This window comes from Gadus morhua, chromosome 7 (assembly GCF_902167405.1).
Source record: "Gadus morhua chromosome 7, gadMor3.0, whole genome shotgun sequence".
NCBI lineage: Eukaryota > Metazoa > Chordata > Actinopteri > Gadiformes > Gadidae > Gadus > Gadus morhua.
This window is the reverse complement of record NC_044054.1, coordinates 187,501-210,000: the sequence shown is the minus strand read 5'-3', so window position 1 is coordinate 210,000 and position 22,500 is coordinate 187,501. Positions and strand designations below refer to the sequence as shown.

At 43.9% G+C, this 22,500-nt stretch overlaps 1 protein-coding gene across 1 annotated transcript; it reads left to right on the top strand.

Annotated features, from left to right (window-relative positions):
* The first annotated feature begins 9,747 nt into the window (after nt 1-9,747).
* Nucleotides 9,748-20,348, top strand: LOC115546578 (NLR family CARD domain-containing protein 3-like). The gene is made up of 9 exons (XM_030360182.1): nt 9,748-9,763; nt 10,139-11,602; nt 11,648-11,969; nt 13,278-13,451; nt 15,911-16,084; nt 17,569-17,742; nt 18,487-18,646; nt 18,846-18,885; nt 19,768-20,348. Exons 1-9 carry the CDS (start codon nt 9,748-9,750, stop codon nt 20,346-20,348), a joined length of 3,105 nt encoding a protein of 1,034 aa, XP_030216042.1.
* Nucleotides 20,349-22,500: the final 2,152 nt, after the last annotated feature.

Below are 22,500 nucleotides of genomic sequence, written 5' to 3'. Positions count from 1 at the left end.
AAATATACTTTTTACTTGCATAATCTTCAGTCAGTGATTGTGTCTGATCTTTAGTTTTATAGTTATTAGGATTTGATCGGCTCGCTCGCATGTTTCAACAACGTCAGGTTGTTAGGAATAGGGACGCTGCTTTCGCTAAACTAGCAGCTCACGTGCTTCCTGCGTTTGTGTTATTAAACTGTTACTTTATGTAACTTTTAATGATATCATCTTGTTAGAAACACGTATATCTGAGAGCCAACCCAGTCGCCAAAAGCATACGTTGACAGTGTACGTTTCGTGAACACTGGATTACGTCGCATTTCAACATAAAATAGCGTGTTATACACACACGCACGCACACACACACAAGCACACACACGCACACGCACGCACAGACACACACACACACACAGACACAGATGCACACACAGACGCACATGGTGCATTTCGCTGCTAAAACAAAAAAAAAATTCACCCAAATATTATTACTAAAGAACCGTTTTCCAAAGAACGAAATGTAAACCAATGCATTCTGAATGGGAGTGTTTCTCAGATTTTTCCATGCTACACAGAACGAAATGTAAACCCATGCAAATAAAGACTTCATGGTCATAATAATTTAAATATCATTAATCTCCTGAGTGTGTTGGGTGGCATTCTATTTTTTTCAACGGGGCTGCATCCAGTCACTTGACCGTCATGGTTGCTATGGTGGTTGCTATCGACCGCCCCCTCTAATCCTTACATGGCTCTAAAAACCACGCGGCAAAGGAGCTGCCGTAAATGGTGTTGTTTTTGTCGTAAACTGGGGTCCGACGGTTAAAAAATAGACAGATATTCCGAGGTATCCTTAAAAGGCAGCTTGGATGTTTTTATTTTCTGCAGATTAGACTTCTTCTATAACCTATTTTTGAAAGCAAAACACAGAGTTCATTGATTTAACGAGGCAGGGTTATTTGAAACAATTTATTCAATAAATATTTGTGAGAGGTCATTCCTTCTCCTGAGTTTGCTTCCTATTTATGTCTAGTGTACACCCCTACTGTCCAAAAGCATTCCCCCCCCCCATATGGATTTGGAGAGTTGTTGCCACGTCCCAGTGGTGGAAGTATCATATAATATTGTTACGTATTTTAAGAATCTAAGCTACCCACACATAGACCAAATGAAGCAGGACCAAACATATAAGCCGTAAATACTATACATAGCCACTAGGGGAGCAAGACCATATTGAAGGCGGCTCCACCACAGAAGGCATCACCTGAAGAAGCCGAAGCCACCACGCCCACTAGGCCACGCCCACTTGACGGTCCCTTACCTGTGCACACTAGGTGAAGGGGCCAGAGATTTTCAGCGACACCCGCGAAGGGTCACGGGCCTCTGCCCGTGGCCCACAGTAGCCAGAGTTATTATCTCTCACACGTGTTCTACACGATTCCTAGACTTTCGTTCCATAGCCATGCCGAAACATGCAGACTTTAACAATAAACTGAGTTAAAGCAATCCCGGATTTTGAACCTTTCCTTGAAGAAATACGTAATAATATGAAAGAGGGCATTCAATTATACTACAATGATCAATTAGGATGCCGAAGCCCTAAAGGAAGTGATGCAATAGGTGACTGAGGCGAGAACATTTAAGTAAACTGTACCTTGGGGTCTCATATATATCAAAGTGGGTTTCAAAGGACGCATATACGCTTCAACCTGTGGCTCCAGCCCTACAGGAAATGACTAAGCAAGTGCTCCATCTCGTTGCACCTGCACCCAGCGGCTCGCTTGCAAGATTTTGGCCTGAAGTTCTTCCCAGACCTATACCCTAACAGTCCAACATGCATATCTGAGAATCAGGCCTCTCTTCGATAATGACAAAATGTTATGAGAGAAATACAGATTCACTTTTTGTTATCTCATAAGCGGCGTGGTGCCGGCTCCTTTTGACCTTTTGACCCCAGACTTCAAAGACGTGGCCACAGGCCAGCTGTGTCTACACACATTAAGCCACAAATGTACACCTCCATCCCGCAAAAAATGGGGCCTAGAAACTAACCTCTGTCTTATGTACAGTGACTGTACTGTTGGAGGTCACGCCCCTTTTCCGGCCTTTTCGAGATAGCTAGGGATGCTAAAATGTTTACACACATTTCCCGGGGCCCCGAGAACGAAATATCCAAGATTTTTGTAGTTCTAGCCCATAGAGAAAGAAAGTTTTCCCAAATGGACTGTCATTTGGACAAAGCCCCTTCAGAAGTGTTGCCTGCGAGACCTAATGGTTCAGAATGTGGTTGAAAAACAGTTTTTGAGATAGGAAGGTCCTACCGCCCTGAAACTGGGACCCCCGCACCGAAACTTGGCCCTGTCGGACCCCGAGTGCAGGAAGGGGGGGCCTGGACTTTCATAATCTTCGCTCGGTGAATGTAAAGGATGTTTGGTCGGATGTTATGACGAAGAATCATAATGTGAATGGGAATATTCTATTAATGTCTTGATATCATCTTTCGTCTCAACACTTCTGCTGCAGCCGCTTAAAGTCTCACTCCGAGAACCTTAAAATATGAATCAATCCATTAGAAGTATGAAAATATCTTCCCGGTCGTGCAACAGGGCAAACAAGGTGTCCTTTGACATCTTCGTTTCGAGACGATTGCAACAGTGCCACACATGATCATATTTGAAAATGTTTCGGGGTAGTAATTAGCTGTCGATTTTGGAGGCCTTTATCAATAATGACCAGCTATAGATTTGCTTCCCGATGGAGATTTTTGACAAATTACATGTTAATTAGCATCTACACGTTAAGCTGAGTCCAATGAGATCAAGCTCGCCCTCTTGCTACACCGAGATCATGTCCTAGACCTAGGTGTACCATGTAAAATACATGTTACCATTAGCTAGAGTGTCATGCTTGGTGTCATTGGACTCAGCTCAACGTGCAGATGCTAAATAACATGTCATTTGTCACAAATTTTTATCGGGAAGCAAATCAATAGCTGCTCATTATTGATTAAGGCCTCCAATTTCGACAGCTAATTACTAACATTAAACATGTTCGAATATGCTCATGTGTGGCACCGTTGCAATCGCCTGGAAGCGTAGATGTTGAAGGACACCTTGTTCGTCCTCCTACGCCACCGGGAAGATATAATTACATGCTTCTGATTGACTAATGAATTGATTCAGCTATTCCCCCAGAAGTCTGGGGTCAAAAGGTCAAAAGGAGACGGCACCAGCCCCGTTGAAAAAAATAGAATACCACCCAACACACTCAGGAGATTAGTTAGTTTCAGATGATATTCAGATGATATTCAGATGATAAAGATTAATATAGGCTACGCCGTGTTCCGGAGCCGCGGGGGATTCTGGGAATTGGGGTTGTCAGTTGACAAATGGGGCTTTTGTTAACTTGTTTTGTTGTTAGGATTAAGTGGGGTTAATGGGTTCGGGATGTTATGTGGTTGTGTGTTGTTCTATTAACATTGTTCGTGTGTTCATTGTTGTCGACACCGTCACCGAGAGTAACGTGACCATCGTTTCGTGCAGCTGTTCTGTGTTGAAGTCTCGTTCAATAAAAACCAACTCTCGTTGTCGAGCGTTCAATAAAAACCAACTCTCGTTGTTGAGCGTGCCCCCCCCTACAAACGTGTCTCCCCCCCCCTCAACAAACGTGTCGTCGTCGTCCCCCTCAACAAACGTGTCTCCCCCCCCCCCCTCCCCGGTCAACAACAGTCTACCTCCCCCCCCCCCCCTAAACAATCGTGTCCACAATTTGCCGCGAAAGCCGTGAAACCCAAACCCCGAAACCCGCCTCCACAGCGGCACGCGTGGATACTGTAGGTATAACACGCTATTTTTTACGTTGAAATGCTACGTATCCAGTGTTCATGGAAACGTACACCGTCAACGTTTTTTCTTGGCGACTGGGTTGTACATACACACACACACACACACACACACACACACACACACACACACACACACACACACACACACACATTAATGCACACATACACAGACATTAACACACAAACACACACATTAATGTGACTTTTGCAGGAAAGTCATCCCAAAAGCATCTAGATCCACCCCCTGACTGGGAGACGAGGTGACGTGTGTCGGGGCTCCACTGACCATCCTTAGCGTCCTTACCCTGCCCACCTGCCGTGCTGATGTCTGGCTTGTTGTGGGCTTTGTGTGTGTGTTCAGTGATGTTTCTGTCTGGTCGTATTGGCTGTATGGATGGTTAAATAATGTCACTCGTACTGCAGGCTCTCATTTGCAAGTGCACTGAAGCTGTGCCCATATCAGAAAGGCTATATACCAGATATTTATTCAGCTGATTGCTATTTTAAGTGCACCAGATTGGTGCCAATTATTGTCATGTTTGTATTGTAATGCACTACTTTGCCTCTCCTTGTTATAAAACAACATGCATCCAATTAACTTTAGCCAATGCAGGCTCCTATCAGTGTTGCTTTACGAATACTATATATCATATTATCAATGCATGTTAAGTGTGTGCGTGCGTGTGTGTGTGTGTGTGTGTGTGTGTGTGTGTGTGTGTGTGTGTGTGTGTGTGTGTGTGTGTGTGTTGTCATGTAGGCTATAGATATAGACTGATTGTCTTGGATTGCATCCATTAAATATTGTAATGTTATGGCCTAGGCTTACTGCATATTGAGGATATTTAGATCGGTATCGCGCAACAATCTGGGGATGAGGACACCCCCGGGTATTTTGCACACTGCCATCTCAATATATAGCCTAACATATATAAATCTAACACTTTATTAGACACAAATGTAATTTCGAGATAACTCGGTTTAATTAAATACTCAAGTGAAATACAAGTACCTCCAAGTTGTACTTATTGTTCAGTACTTCAGTGAGGGCAGTTACAATCCATTTCTAAAGATTTCTGTATTCTGATTCAGCTGATTTAATATTCATTTGTAGAATCTTGACAACTCACAGCACTGAAAAGTTATTTATCATCATGGGATATGAGTATTCTGATTCAGCGGATTTAGTATTTATTTGTATAATCTTCACAACTCACAGCAATTAAATGTTAATTTATCATCATTGGAAATAGCATATAAACAAGCTTCATAAAAAAATAATTCATTTGTATTCCGTCTTAGGCCATCTCACTTATGGTCATTTAAATGTTTTTAAGCTCACCATGTCCAGTATTCAGAGTTCAAAACATTTATTCACAAATGTGTTCTATTTTTTTTGCCAAGCGGAGCCAGACTGTCCTGTGCAACAGATATGGAAAACTGTTCATTAGTTATCATGAGTTTCGCAAATGATAGAGCAGTTGTTGGTGTTTTAGAGCCATCTGCTGGTGTGATTGGGTATTGCAGATCTGCATCCGCCTTGTGTGTGCGGCCGTTGCTAGTCAGAACCAGTTGACGTGACATGTGGTAAGTTCGCATTTTAAATAGCTCCCGAAGGTTTATACGTTTTAAGATCGAGAATGTATGTTTATGTTATGAACCTGGACAGATTATATGATTGTATAATTGATATGTTATTATTGTTTTTATAGTTTGTCACTTGGTAGGGAGTTTATGCACATTTTTAGTTTGACCACATGTTACTGGTTAGCTATGTTGGATGTCCGCTAGCAATACAAGTGTTTTGTTTTACTCGTGCAGATCCTGCTGTACAAATCAAAAATATACCTTTGAAAGGGACCAATGTGTTCAGGGGCGCCGAAAAGGGGGGGTAAAGGAGACGGATTCTAGGGGCCCATGATGGAGGGGGGCCCAGAGAGGCCCCTAATGATGATGAAATTATAATACAGAAAAAATAATGACACTAAGTTTCATTCTTTTCATGGGGCCCAAAATCCCTAGCGGCGCCCCTGAATGTGTTTGTCCTGTCTTTCAGGTATGCTGCTCCGAAATGTAAATGTAATGTTATCATTGTATTATTTGTATATACTAGCAGAACTAGTTGACGTGACCTGTGATCCTGCTGTACAAATCACAAATATACCTTTGAAAGGGACCGATGTGTTTGTCCTGTCTTTCAGTCCTTTAGACCCAATCACAACCGTTATACCTGCGCAAATATTCAAATTAGCCATGTGCGCCAAACAGAAGATAGAGCAATGTAATAACTGATTGTTGTGCATTGTTGTGCATAGGTAAGGCTACTGCAGGGTTAGTTGTGGTTGGTTCTGGTCTTAGTGATACAGACTAGCCCTGGAGTTGGAGTGATTGTGTGATTGTGCGAGAGAGAGCGCACCTGCCTTGGTTGTGTTTGGCTTGTTGTGGGCTTTGTGTATGTGTTCAATGATGTATCTGTCTGATCGTATGAGCTGTTGATGGGTGGTTAAATAATGTCACAAGATCGGACATACTGCAGGCTCTCATTTGCAAGTGCATTGGTTGTGTGCACGTCTCCGATATGCTATATACCTGGCATTTATTCAGTTCATGTTCTTCTGAGTGCGCCAGAATGGGGCCAATTATTGTCCTGTTTGCATTACGTTATAAAATAACGTGCATCCCAACAACTTTAGCCAATGCAGGCTCCTATTGCTTTACCAGTGTGTTTAAAGTGTGTGCGTGTGTGTGTGTGTGTGGGTGTGTGTGTGTGTGTGTGTGTTGTCATGTAGGCTATAGATATAGACTGATTGTCTTGGCTTGCATCCATGAAATATTGTAATGTTATGGCCTAGGCTTACTGCATATTGAGAACATTTAGATCGGTGTTGCGCAACAATCTGGGGATGAGTACATCCCAAAAAATATTGACGGGTATTTCGCATACTGCCATCTCAATATATAGCCCAACATATAAAAATATAATACTGTACTAGACACAAATGTATTTTCCACTAGCTAGTGGTGGTCAAGATATTGTAGTCACTTATACTATGTAGAAACTAGTAAAGTCGACACAGCTTTATGTTAATGCGTAACATGGCAGGCACTGCAGCTCTCACAATGCATTACTTTAGTCTGGCATTTCCCTTCACTGATTGGTTAGAAATTCATGCATATTGATTTAGATTGATGTTGCGCAACAATCTGGGGATGAGGACATCCCGAATATTGACGGGTATTTCGCACACTGCCATCTCAATATATAGCCTAACATATAAAAATATAACACTGTACTTGACACAAATGAAAGTAATGTTCCTTTCTTTTAATTGTACCGCAATGCATTTCTTTTAAGTTTATTGTATATCTTTCTTGTGTTGTAGTTTAAACACAGTTACAGTCTCCAAGGTGTTTAATTATTCATCTGTCATCTGCTGTACACATCTGTACTGTAGTGAGGGCAGTGTGGTTATGTTGTGTGGTTCATATTGATGGTCTATGACGTCCATAATGCTTTAGTGTGACACAGTCACAATGATCTTCTCTCTCAATAAACAGCTAAAGCTCAAAAGACAATTGAAGTGATGGATGAGTTGTGTTTGTGTCCAGGTCTCCAGTCTATTATGGATGAGGAGATAGAGGAGGGGGTTCCTACCTCTAAGACCACTCTGTCTGGGGAACATGGCCGCCGGAGCAAAGCTAAGAGGTAAGAAGAGGATGTCTCTGTCTGTGACTGTTGTCCGTCTCAGAGCTCAGCAGTGATGCATCATGACTCCATCATTAGTCTGAGTAAAAGCTGTGTGTGTGTGTGTGTGTGTGTGTGTGTGTGTGTGTGTGTGTGTGTGTGTGTTGTGTGTGTGTGTGTGTGTGTGTGTGTGTGTGTGTGTGCGCGCGTGCGTGCGTGCATGCGTGTGTGTGTTGTGTTGAAGCCCAGAGCAGCAGCAGAGAGCAGACTCCCCTGGACCCAGCTGTGTCTCCATGAAGAGTGACAGCTCTATGAGCCCGCCTGTTAAGTTTAAAGATGGAAATCAGTCTATTGAGAAGAGGTGAGGATTTATGGGTGAGATCATAAAAATACAGCTTCTATCGAACATCCATCATTCCTGGTTCTTGTTTTTCTAGAAGAGTCCAGCAGGAGAGAGCAGACTCCCCTGGACCCAGCTGTGTCTCCATGAAGACTGATTGCTCTATGGAAGAAGGCTATGACTTTAAAGATGGAAATCAGTCTATTGAGAAAAGGTAAGCATTGATTAGAGATGATGATTTGGGCCGTAGTCTTAAATTCAACCAACTCTCTGACCAATCGATTGGTCGATGGTGAAAAGATGATTATAAAACAATGTGCACGTTATCTCCGGATCAACATAATCTACCACAGTACGTTCTACTCTACCTGCTAGCCTCAATATCACATGAGGTCTGTTTGGAGAAGGCCAGTGGGTTTCCGACCCCCTCTCGGTCCGAGTCGACTCGGTTAGGGCAGAGCTTCAATATGAAGCAGACAGCGGACGAGCCACGGAGCGTCGGGCAGCGTCCTTTATAGACGACACCACCGAAGAATTGATTATAGCTTTTATCTGTGTGTAATATAACGGGGCCCACTGGACGCTGCTGGGATTCGTGACAAGAAGCCAATTCTGATGTGTTCCCACTCAAAGCCTAGCGAGCGTTAAACATGAAGGGAGATGAAGAATCACAGACATATTAAGAAAAAAGTACTCATGCTGTACCATTTTAGCTGATCTAACCACAAACTTACTCTACACTTTGCATGCTATTTTGTCGTCCTTTTTAACCAAATTCTGCCAGATCGATGACTTTGTTTGAATCAATGAGTTAGGAGCGGAGTAAAGGTTCAGTAAGTTAGGACTAGCGGTCTTCCTTATGGGCCTGTTCAACATTGAGAAACCCGGGGGTTTGACCTCTTGTCTTATAAGTCGTATAGTTTATTAAACCATAGGATTATTTAAACAGAGACTACGGAGCCTTCAACCTTATTTTTATTCATAATTAATGTTATTTCATTATTTGGTCCAACAATTTGGTCCAACAAGTGCATATCGATTAACCAGTTAACCAACCGACCAGAACTTAACAGCCCTAGAGATTATATAGGTACAGCTTCTATCAAACATCCATAAGTCCTGGTTCTTGTTTTCTAGAAGAGTCCAGCAGCAGAGAGCAGACTCCCCTGGACCCAGCTGTGTCTCCATGAAGAGTGACAGCTCTATGGGACATCCTGTTCCCTTTAAAGATGGAAATCAGTCCATCGAGAAGAGGTGAAGATTCATCATATATTATAAAGATAGAGCTTCTATCAAACATCCATAAATCCTGGTTCTTGTTTTTCTCGAAGAGTCCAGCAGGAGTGAGGTGGCTCTTGTTATCAGACTTTACTGTGTGTGTGTGTGTGTGTGTGTGTGTGTGTGTGTGTGTGTGTGTGTGTGTGTGTGTGTGTGTGTGTGTGTGTCTGTGTGTGTGTGTGTGTGTGTGTGTGTGTGTGTGTGTGTGTGTGTGTGTGTGTGTGTGCGTGCATGCGTGTGTGTCCTCCACAGACACCAGGAGAGGTCAAAGGTCACCAGTGCTCAGTCTGTACAGCAGCATCAAACAGAGCTGGAGATGAACCAGGAGGAACTGGCTGACACACTGGGGGGCGGTAAGAGACTCTTACTTTGAAGACAGAGGAAACTATTATTTTGAAGGGCAAAACAGATCTGATCTTAAAAAAGAGAAGAAATTATATTTTTAAGGAGCAGTATCTTTCCCCTTTGGGGTTAAATGGTGTAGGGTTAATGGGTATCAGGTAAATGGTTTTGTCCATCTATGGAGAGTTTTGGTGGGGGTATCAGGTTAATTGGTTTGATCCAGATATGTAGGGTTGTTGTGGGTGTATAAGGTCAAATGGTGTGATCCAGATATGTAGGGTTATGGTGGGGGTATCAGGTTAGATGGTTTGACCAAGATATTTAGGTTTATTGTGGGTCTATCAGGTTAAATAACATTAATCACTATACTAGAGACCAACAGCAGAACAACTCAGTGGAAGTGATGAAACCCTGTCTTGTTGTATCAGCATAGCAAATCACTTTACACTGATTCACTATCATTATTACTATCATTAGACCAATCATATTGCTCCGGAAATAATAGTCCTTAACATTTTGAATCTGTAACATACAGTCCTTCACAACCAGCTTTTCCGACCACAAGTAATGAAGCCACTAAATATCATGAAGTTGATAATTTAACAGGAAATATTGACCTGGTTCCACTGATCACCATCCACTAACTGATGTCGTCTGTTCTTTTCTCATTTAGGATCTGATGCTGTCTATTGCCAACATAGAATCAAGTCTCATTTGAAGAAGAAGTTCAGGTGTGTGTTTGAGGGAATCGCTAAAGCAGGACAGCGAACAGATCTGAACGACTTCTACACAGAGATCTTCATCGCAGAGAGAGGCAGTGGAGAGGTCAACAAGGAACATGAGGTCAGACTGATTGAAACAGCTTCCAGGAAACCAGCCAAGGAAGAAACACCTATCAGATGTGAAGACATCTTTAAACCCTTACCTGGACGCGATCAACCAATAAGAACAATGATGACAACTGGAGTGGCCGGCATTGGTAAAACCGTCTTAACACACAAGTTCACTCTGGACTGGGCTGAAGGCAAAACCAACCGGGACATACACTTCACATTTCTCCTCACTTTCAGAGAGCTGAATTTACTGAAAGGGAAAGAGTTTAGCTTGGTGGAACTTCTTCATCACTTCTTTATTGACACCAAAGAAGCAGGAATCTGCAGATACGACGGGTTCCAAGTTGTCCTCATCTTGGATGGTCTGGATGAGTGTCGACTTCCTCTGGACTTCCAGAACAACCCGATCTGGACTGATGTCAGAAAGTCCACCTCGGTGGACGTGCTGCTGACAAACCTCATCAGGGGCGACCTGCTTCCCTCCGCTCGCATTTGGATAACCACACGCCCTGCGGCAGCCAATCAGATCCCTGCTGAGTGTGTTGACATGGTGACAGAGGTGAGGGGGTTCACTGACCCACAGAAGGAGAAGTACTTCAGGAAGAGATTCAGAGAGGAGACGCTAGCCAGCACAATCATCTCCCACGTCAAGAAATCACGAAGCCTCCACATCATGTGTCACATCCCAGTCTTCTGTTGGATCACTGCTACAGTTCTGGAGGACATCTTCAAAAAATCCCAGATCGAAGAGATGCCCAAGACCGTGACTCAGATGTACAGCCACTTCCTGAGGGTTCAGTCCATACAGGGAGACAGGAAGTACCATGGGAGGGCTGAAACAGATCCAGACTGGAGCTCAGAGAGCAGGGAGATCATTGTTTCTCTAGGAAAACTTGCTTTTAACCAGCTGGAGAAAGGCAACCTGATCTTCTACGAGGCAGATATGGCAGAGTGTGACATTGATATCAGAGCAGCCTCAGTGTACTCAGGAGTGTTCACCCAGATCTTTAAAGAGGAGTGTTGGCTGTACCAGGACAAGGTGTTCTGCTTTGTCCATCTGAGCATCCAGGAGTTTCTGGCTGCCCTTTATGTCTTTCTGTCCTTCATCGATACTGGTGTCAATCTGCTCTCAGAAGAACCACCAGCCTCCAGGAAAGATAAACTCCACCTCCTCTACCAGAGTGGTGTTGACAAGGCCTTACACAGTGAGAACGGACACCTGGACTTGTTCCTCCGCTTCCTCCTGGGTCTCTCTCTGGAGACCAATCAGATTGTCCTACGAGGTCTGCTGGGACAGAAAAAAAGTTCACTGACCACTCAGATTAAAACTGGTCTGCTGCGACTGACAGGAAGTAGCTCACGGACCAATAAGGGAACAGTGTCTTACATCAAGAAGAAGATAAAACGAGATCTATCTCCAGAGAGAAGCATCAATCTGTTCCACTGTCTGATTGAGCTGAACGACAGTTCTCTAGTGAAGGAAATCCAACACTATCTGACATCAGGAAGTCTCTCCGGAGAATCTCTCTCCCCTGCTCAGTGGTCAGCTCTGGTCTTCATCCTACTGACATCAGAAGAGGAGCTGGACGTGTTTGACCTGAAGGAATACTCTGCTTCAGAGGAGGGTCTTCTGAGGCTGCTGCCAGTGGTCAAAGCCTCCAAAACATCTCTGTAGGTTCACTAATAACATGTATTACTACACACACTACACAATATAAATACAACTGGAATATAAGGTTGAGATTATATGAAAAAGATCTTTGTATGTTCATAACAACATTTATTACTTTTCTACTCATAACAGAATAAACATACTATAATAACATACAAAACATCTCTGTAGGTGTCCTATTAACGTGTAATGTATGACACATAAGAGAATATTCACAACAATAGAACACAACACAACATTTTCAATCTCAATTTAACAACTACCGTATTGGTCCGAATATAAGACGACCCTGATTATAAGACGACCCCCCGTTTTTCAACACAAACATTTAGAAAAAAAGATTTGCAGACCAGATTTGCAGAACAAAGAACAGTGATTTAAACACTTGTTATATTAATGACAATAATAATAATGCCAGTAAAGGCCACGGCACTTTCAAGGCAAAATATGTACAGTATGATTCAAAATGAATATCAAGCAATAATCAAGCAACATTGGGAACATTTTTAAATATCATAGAAAAAATACAGGCCACATATTTAACTTAACTAAAATTCGCCAAACTTCTCTGATCTCTCTCTATCGCTCACACACGTCCTCTGCCCCGCTGAGTTTGCTCTCGCTGTCATCGCTCCCCAGCTGCTCCGCTTCCACCGGCTCCGCCCAAAGCGCGTTTTCTCTAACGTATTCAAAAACTTTCCGGTCAACCTCACTGAAACGGCCACTTTGAGGACCACGGTAGGATTTGCGCTGACTGTTGACGTCTTTGAGACGTTATTTTGGTGCTCGCCATCTTCTTACGTTACTCTCCGTGACCCCAAACTTCTTGGCAGCTTGGCAGTTGTTACTTGACTCTGCCTTATTGACGACCATTATTTTAAAATTGGCATCATAGCTCCTCCGATGTTGTTGATTGACCTGACCCACTTTTGAGCCACTTGTCTCTAATGGTCAGCCTGTCTTTAAACACCGGTAACGGTCTGGTTGTTAAGGACGCTGGATTACTTCTTCCCGGAACCAATTTCTGGCGGCCGCGAATGTGTATTGACATTTAAAGGGAGAGGCGAAGAAGAGAAACTGCGCTCTGAATCCTAGACCCCGAATATAAGACGACCCAACTTTTTCAGACCTATTTCGAGGGGAAAAAAGGCTGTCTTATATTCGGACCAATACGGTATTTAACATTTATACATCTAATTATTTAGTATGTTTGTTAAACTTATAACTATGCTTCATTATTTAATAACTTAAAGATGTCTGTTATTTTAATCACAGTTACTAACCTGTTCTCTTTATTGTGTGTGCAGGCTGAATGCCTGCCATCTGTCAGAGAGATGCTGTGAAGCTCTGGCCTCAGTTCTCAGCTCCAACTCCTCTAGTCTGAGAGAGCTGGACCTGAGTACCAATGATCTGCAGGATTCAGGAGTGAAGCTGCTCTCTGCTGGACTGGGGAGTCCACACTGTACACTGGAAACTCTCAGGTCAGTCTTACCCAATGGTCAAAAAGTTACACCACAAGGTTCAATATCAGAAGACATTTAACAGATCAACATGAACTTTCAACGCTCCAACGCGTGGCGCTTAGCCGCGATAGCCAATCAGCGTGGAGCTTGACCCGACGTCACTGGCAGAGAGTAGTGAGCTTGGACAGAAGCATACGGCCGACATCTTTCTTTATTCTGGGTGGAAATAGTAACATAGTTACGCTATTAAATGCGTTTATGGAAACATTTTTTAGCGAGAAATGTGCATTTTACTTTCATAATGTTCGCTCGGTGAATGTGAAGGATGTTTGGTTTGATAGTTATGACGAAGAGGGAACGCTCTGTTCACTTGCATGGACATGGACTCATCTAGCTGCGTTGGCGCATTGACGAGTTGAACCACCACACACTGATCAAGCGTCAGGTTAGGCGCGTTACTCGCGTTATCCAACGCGAGCAACGCGGTTGGTGTGGCCGTACCTTAAAGGTACGGCCGCACTGAACTAGGGCTGGGCGATATTGCAAAAAATATTATCACGATAATTTTTTTGATATCGATCGATATCGATATTAATCACATCAAATCACATAAAAAAAAAAATATATATATATATAGATTTTTTTTTTTTTGTTTCTCTTATTTTCATTGTTGTTGATAGGCTGTGTGTGTGTGTGGTGTGTGTGTGTGTGTGTGTGTGTGTGTGTGTGTGTGTGTGTGTGTGTGTGTGTGTGTTGTGCGTGTGCGTGTGCGTGTGTGTGTGTGTGAGAACGGAAGCTCAAACATGCAACAGGGAATGGGCGTGTACTTAACCGCAAAACTGCGATCTGACTATTTTGTTTATTTCTGCCGCATTGGCTGTCAGGTAAATCCATATCAGCATTATGTCTAATGCTTATCGTCGTAATTGACGTGAGATTTATCGCGATTAATGATCGTAATCGAGTTATCGCCCAGCCCTACACTGAACGCGTTACGCGCGTTAGAGGCGTAGAAAATCCAAATTTTTGCATAGGGAACCATTGGTTTAGGCATCTAGTAGGGCTTTGACTTTTGCCCAAAAATCATATTTGAAGTTTGTTTGTTAATTAATATTGATATTAGAATATATTTGAATATTTATTCATAATGTTTTGACCATTAAATGCCTTCAGTAAGACCTGGATTCGGCTTCGCGAGGTTTGTTTACCGGCGTTGCTATGGTTACCGGTCCTGCGTGTTCAAACGGTTTATTAGGTTTCTAATAGAGCTGTCAGTTAAACGCGTTATTAACGGCGTTAACGCAAACCAAATTTAACGGCGTTAAATTTTTTATCGCGCGATTAACGCAATTATTAAAAAATAAAATAAAAAAAAAACTTTTTTTTTTTTTTTTTTCTTTGGCTCAAAACAAAGAAGCAGTAGCCTGACTGCTATGTCAAATGACATTTGTTCAAAGCAGTCGTTTAATTGCACTATAGGCTCTTTTTTTGTATCGTCCTGTTTTGATCAGTGTATATGCCAATGTTGTTATCAATAAAAAATAATTTGCACAAGGCAAGCCGATGCACTTCACCATGTTGATAAGAGAATTAAAATGAGAAGAATTATGGGACAAAAAAATCAAGGGATATTTAGCATAGAAAAATAATTTGCGATTAATCGCGATTAATTAGAGTTAACTATGACATTAATGCGATTAATCACGATTAAATATTTTAATCGCTTGACAGCTCTAGTTTCTAATAAATCGCTGTCTAATCAATACTTCATTCACTGCCTCTTCCGTGGTCATTACAATATTATGAGTAGACTGCGTCGGGTTCTCCGACGTCCCTCCCTCTTGGCCTGCCCATAACAGGTTCCAATATTAAGGGCTGCCTAATATTCGTTCGAATTTTGATTTATTTTTTGTTATTCGAAATATATTTCGAATAACGAAGTTCGGAGTCAAAGCCCTAGCGTGTAGATGCCTTACACGCGCTAAACCAGCGTGTTAGACGCACCTAAATAACACACCCAACACACCCACGAGCAGGGTTCAAAAAATTGAGCGTTAGGCTCGTTGAAACATTTTTGTGACACACATTGATGAAGCGGCAGGTTAGTCCTAATCCTACGCACGGAACGCGTTCAGGGTGGCCGTACATTTTAGTTCTCGTGCTAGCAAAGTCATTCCTGAACGCTATGATGTTTATTCTCCTCACAACACAATATACATAATATATAAAACTCCTAATTATATACTAAACATTGCTTTAGATTAACTTAATAACATGTATTACAATACAATACATAATATACAAAATACTGCATCAAAAAGTTATATTAATATACAAATCGACTTTTCAAACACTGCAAAACAACTATCTTATTGTTAGACATTTGAATAACTACAATTTCTTCATTATTTAATAACTTAAAGATGTTTGTTATTTTAATCACAGTTCCTAACCTCTTCACTTTATTGTGTCTGCAGGCTGAAGGGCTGTGATCTGTCAGAGAGATGCTGTGAAGCTCTGGCCTCAGTTCTCAGCTCCAACTCCTCTAGTCTGAGAGAGCTGGACCTGAGTACCAATGATCTGCAGGATTCAGGAGTGAAGCTGCTCTCTGCTGGACTGGGGAGTCCACACTGTACACTGGAAACTCTCAGGTCAGTTTACCCAATGGTCAAACAGATACACCACAAGGTTCCCTCCGCTGCTCACTTGGAGCGCCTGTACTTGGTGTCCTGACCAGTGTTTCCGCTAGAAGAAATTGGTGCCGGTCATGTGACCGGGAAGGTTTCATTTTACCGGTCACATTGGAAAAGAATCGGTCGGATATTGTCCGTGTTTATTGCACTTAAAAAAATTGAAGTGTGTGATCATATTTTGATTCGCCATGTTTGTTAAATACCGATACTCCGCAAAACTTGCCGCCGTTTAGTTCATAAACCTACGGTAGTCTATAGCGATCAATTTGAGCGAGTGCACGAAATGTAACAACTTATTTATTTTATCACACAGGCTACGCTACAATCAAAACCCTCATTGTTTTACATGAATTGGCTAAACAAATGACTACTGTAGCATATTGAAACACAATTCAGTGAACACATTCAAAAGTATTCCTGCTCAATTTAAGAGGTTGAATCTCCTCGTGACTGAATGTTTGTAGACAGCGCGCATGCTGTATGCGCGCAGCGGTGCAGGGTTGATGCGCTCCACTTTTTTCTGTGGAGAACCAGCGCCTTGAATATTCCGCATAAAACGAAACCGGATCGTTTTCGCCCGTTTCGGCTCCATGTGGACGGGGCCTTATTTCCAATGGGTCATTCTGACTGAAGACATTTAGAATTTTCGGTCCTCCTCATTTTTTTCCGGTCCAAGACCGGTAAATACCGGACAACGGGAACTCTGGTCCTGACGGTAGATCCTGGCACCAAGCCGGGCTAGCAGGTCATCAAACATGGCCCCAGTCAACCGAAAATACGTCTGGAACCGGCCGTCATCCAGGCAGAGTCCCTGGAGGAGGTGGTGAAACTCACCCAGCTGTGAGCGCCTACGGAGGATGTCATGCACCCAAATACGACGGCGTTTGGGTTTCCTGCTCTCCTCGAACTCCCACAACAAGTACAGCGCAGCGATGGTGGTGATCTCAGCCATGTTTGTGGAGCAAAAGAAAAGTAGCAGGGTAAAATAAGTTTTGGGCGGGCTCATCTAGCTCCGTAAGCGTTAGGCGCGTTGAACCATTTTTGTGACACAAAATGATGATGCGGCAGGTTAGGCCTAATCCTAAACACGTAACGTGTTCAGTTTGGCCGTGTCAAAGTGTTTTTCCTGATCGCTATGATGTTTATTCTCCTCACAACACAATATACATTATATTGGAATAAAAATTCTAATTATATACAAAACATCACATTAGATTAACTGATAACATGTATCACAATACAATACATAATATACATAATACTGCAACATAAAGTAATATTAATATACAAAACGACTTTTCAAACGCTGCAAAACAAATATCTTATTGTTATACATTTTACACCCAATTTGAATAACCACAATTTCTTCATTATGTAGTAAGCTGAAGATGTAAGTTATTTTAATCACAGTTCCTAACCTGTTCTCTTTATTTTGTGTGAAGGCTGAATGCCTGCCATCTGTCAGAGAGATGCTGTGAAGCTCTGGCCTCAGTTCTCAGCTCCAACTCCTCTAGTCTGAGAGAGCTGGACCTGAGTACCAATGATCTGCAGGATTCAGGAGTGAAGCTGCTCTCTGCTGGACTAGGGAGTCCACACTGTACACTGGAAACTCTCAGGTCAGTTTTACTCAATGATCAAACAGTTACACCACAAGGTTCAATATCAGAAGACATTGAACAGATTAATATCCACTAAAAGTGTGCACGTAAAGTGAAGCAGCACGCAACTGACACCCCCAAGCGCATAAATAATGTCTTATTTCTCGTGCTCGCAAAGTGTTTTCCTGATTGCTATGATATTTATTCTCCTCACAACACAATATACATAACATTTGAATAAAACTACCCTCAGGTCCGTTTTCCCCCCTCTTCAAACTTTCTCTTGGGGTTGTTTACTATGTAAGGGATGGTCCACGACTAGTTGAATCGTTATCGAAAAAGAACTCACAAAACGGTATGCATGTTATATTTTATGTGACTCTGGTCTAAGCGTACCAAACACAGCAGACTTCTCCTAACTCTGACCGAACAATATCTCATTGACTTGTAGCTACTGAGAAAGGAGCATTTCTTTAAGATCCTGTTTCACCTCTAAGTGAAGGAAGTTCTGATTTCTGTGATGATGTCATCTCCCCACTTCCTCTTCCTGTTCTCCTTGTCCTCTTCTCTCCTTGTCCTCCAAATTGAATGAATACACTTTAAAAATGTGGTTACTTTAGTATGAACTGCTCTCAACCAGAATAAATATAATAAAGTGTGTGTGTGTGTGTGTGTGTGTGTGTGGTGTGTGTGTGTGTGTGTGTGTGTGTGTGTGTGTGTGTGTGTGTGTGTGTGTGTGTGTGTGTGTGTGTGTGTGTGTAGCTTGTCTGGCTGCCTGGTCACACAGGAAGGCTGTGCTTCTCTGGCCTCAGCTCTGAGCTCCAACTCCTCCCATCTGAGAGAGCTGGACCTGAGCTACAATCACCCAGGAGACTCTGGAGCTGCGCTGCTCTCTGCTGGACTGGAGGATCCACGCTGGAGACTGGACACTCTTAGGTATGGAGAGGACAGCTCACCACTCGGGGACGAAGTCTCCTACAAGGATTCAAGCTGCTGCTAGATGAAGCGGTTTGAAAAGGCAGCTGTCACTCATGTTGTGTAGAACGTGATGAGACGGTAGATGATGACGGTGAATGTTTCAACATGCTGCTCTCACTTTGTTTCCTCCCCCCAGTGTGGAGCACGGTGGAGTGTGGAGGCTGAAACCAGCTCTTAAGAAGTGTAAGTGTCTGGTTGATTCATCCCATCACACACACACTATTGAGATCGAAAGTCCATCCACACAGCAGGAAGTGAGGTCACATCCTACTGGGAATGAAGATGATGGCTGACATCATGTATCTTAGTTCTATTAATACTGTCGACCATCACAGTTAAACCTGCTTGCATAAAACCCAGCAGGTATTACATTGTTACATTGAGGGGGGGCGACGGGGCTGAGGGGGGTGAAGGGGCTGAGGGGGAGGACTAGGGGTGAGGGTGAGCGGGGGTGACTGGGCTGAGGGGGAGGACTAGGGGTGAGGGGGACGGGGGGTGACGGGGCTGAGGGGGAGGGGGGAGGGGGAGTGGGAGGGGGCTGACCGGGCTGAGGGGGAGGACTAGGGGTGAGGGGGAGGGGGGTGACCGGTCTGAGGGGGGGTTGAGGGTGAGGACTAGCGGTGAGGGGGGGGGGGTGGGGGGGTAGAGGAGGGTCGACCGGTCTGGGGGATTGGGAAGGGGGGGTGAAGGGGCTGAGGGGGGAGGAGGAGGGGGGGGCTGATGGGGAGGGGGCTGAGGGGGGGGGGCTGAAGAAGAAGAGAGAGCGATCACAAAAAGAGTCTGAAAGAGAATAAAAAGAAGAAGAGCAGCCTGGATCCAAGGAGAGATGTTTGTTGTTGATATATTCATAATATTGTTGTTGATGTATTCATAATATTGTTGTTGATGTTTTCATAACGTTATTGTTGAGGTGTGTGTATCTATGTATGTGTACATATGTATATGTATGTATGTGTTCATATCTATGTATATGTACACAGAGCGTAGGAGAACAGTACTAGTGATGATGATGATGATGAGGATGAAGAGCGGTTCAGCAGCTCATCATGTCTGGTTCTCCCTCAGATGCCTGTGACCTCACACTGGACCCCAACACGGCCCACAGACAACTCTCTCTGTCTGAGGACAACAGGAAGGTGACGCGGGTTGGAGAGGACCAGTCGTATCCGGATCACCCAGACAGATTTGACTCCCGGTTCCAGGTGTTGGGTAGAGAGGCTCTGACTGGCCGCTGTTACTGGGAGGTAGAGTGGGAAGGATGGGTTGATATAGGAGTGACATACAGAGGAATCACAAGGAGAGGAGGGGGTGATGACAGCTGGCTTGGATGGAACAACAAGTCCTGGAGTCTTTATTGTTCTGATGGTCGTTACTCTGTCTGGCACAACAGTAGAGGACCAGTCCTCCCTCTCCGCCCCGCTGGCTCCACCAGAGTAGGAGTGTATCTGGACCGGCCTGCTGGCTCTCTGTCCTTCTACAGAGTGTCCCCAGGTGGAGGAGGGTCCTCAGACACACTGACACACCTCCACACCTTCTGGTCCACCTTCACCCAGGAGGACCTTCTCCCGGGGGTGGGGTTCTGGCGGTTGAAGGGGTCCCCAGAGGGTTCCTCAGTGGGGTCCTCAGCGTCTCTGTGTCGATTGTAGAAAAAAAAAACGGGCGCTGGGGATCAGTCAGTTGTAGAAAAATTAGGGGGGGGGGGGGGGGGGTGCAGCCCCCTCCGCCCCGGCACACGCACACGCACGCACGCACGCACGCATGCACGCACGCACGCACGCACGCACGCACACACACACACACACCCACACAGGACTGATGACTCTGTCTCTGTGGCAATTATAGTCTCTCTCTCACAAAAACTCACACGCACACAAACACATAAACCCACACACATATACACACACATACACAAAAACAACATACACATACACACATACACACTGTGGCAGTTATAGTCTCTCTCTCTCTCTCTCTCTCTCTCTCTCTCTCTCTCTCTCTCTCTCTCTCTCTCTCTCTCTCTCTCTCTCTCTCTCTCTCTCTCTCTCTCTCTCTCTCTCTCTCTCTCTTCATTAAACTATAGCATGATAAACCATGAAAAGACTTTTAAGATCTCCCATAGCTAGCAAATTTATTATTTGAAATGTATAGAAAATACCTATTGATAATAAATGTTTGTATATTTTCAGACCTACCAGTTTTGGTCTTAAGGGCTCTAATGTCATCATTTTTGTCGTTATCCTGATTTGCAACCTGATTTAAAGCAGATTTTATATTTTAATCATAATAACCAAGAGGTCTATGGCATAATGTTGCATGTTGTAAATTACTTAAGACTGAATCTTGATTTTTCGTGTTCTGTTGGGAATCAAGCGGTTGCAGAACATGTTCAGTTATTAAAGATACGTGCTCACCTGTTGATGATTTGTAAAGTCTGCTGCCTCTATTGTTTTAGTCCTCGTGTTTATTGTGTACATGTAAGGGACTATTTTTCTGTCTCATTTGTTAATGAAGCATAATTGCAATAAACAACTCAGTGGATCCAACTGAATGTTCTCGTGTGTTTAGCCGATGATTTCTCGTTGTATTAGTGAACAATAAGTCCATAAGTGCCTTAAGAAAAATTATTGATGGAACAACAAATGTTTTTCTGATATTATTCTTGGACCTCCTCCCTGGGTTTTGGTTGGGGGGGGGGGTGCCTCAGTGTCCCTGTGTTGGTTGTAGAAAGAAACCACAGACAGACGGCCGGACACACACTCTCTGTCTCTCTCCATCCCCGTCTCCTTCTCGTCTCTCTCTCTCTCTCTCTCTCTCTCTCTCTCTCTCTCCCCCCATCTCTATTATTGTGCAATTGTTCAGTTAAAGGCTGTAGATAAAGCACAATGAGATAGACTACATGTCTCGTATGTGCCGTCATGCTCCCTGCGACTGGCGTGGACAAGACCGACAATCTCCCCACCGGCATGACTGAAACTCTCCACATGCCCAAACTTATAATGGTTTTCACAACTTGGGATGCTTTTATCCTCCCCTTGGAAAAAACCTAACATTATCAAACTTCTTCACGAAAATGTTTAATTTTCTTTGCATGAAAAATTATCATTTAAATCCACCAACATATGTGTAACCCGGGGCATATAAAGAATGGGACCAGAAAATAATTACTTTCTCTCCATTGAAACCCATTCATATTTTTTGATCTCATAGGTCCCATGGGCTCTACCGGAAGGGGCGTGGCTTCGCCACTCTGTAGGTCCATGACTAGCCCTAGGCTAACGTCTTGCCTAACACTTTACCCGGGATAACGTCAAACTGTTGCCGTGTTAACGGGACCAAACACCAACCGCCGCAGTGTGGGCAGCTGGGGCTGGGGGAGGGCTGCGGGGGGACGGGGCACGCCACCCCTCCTCGTCCCAGCCGCCGGTGTGGCCGTCGACGGGCCAGACGTCGGAGGGCGGCGGAGGACGGGGTCCCCGAACGGCGCTCCAACGGCCCCCTACGACGCATCCCGGTGGGGGCCCTGAAGGAGGTGGTCCCCGACCACACCCCCAGGGCTCCTGCTGACTCTGGGGTCTGGCAGACGAGGGCCTTCGCTAAGGATTCTGGGGGTTCTACTGTTCTAGGGGGTGGGACCGTTTCGGGGCCCCCCTGGGTCATTTGTGGTTGGTAAACTAATCAGGGTTCATGGGTTGGGGTTTATCGATGTCGGGGTGTGTTGGTGACTCTTGTGTTCATGTTGTGTTCATTGCACCATTACTGAAAGTGTTAGTGTGGTTGAATAGTGGCGTGTGTTCTAGT

Bases quoted from the DNA above. Each gene is read 5' to 3' on its own strand.
- LOC115546578 (XM_030360182.1), top strand. The intron at 18,647-18,845 runs CTGGACACTCTT...CCCAGTGTGGAG, and splicing joins TGGAGGATCCACGCTGGAGA to CACGGTGGAGTGTGGAGGCT. The intron at 18,886-19,767 runs GTAAGTGTCTGG...GTTCTCCCTCAG, and splicing joins GAAACCAGCTCTTAAGAAGT to ATGCCTGTGACCTCACACTG.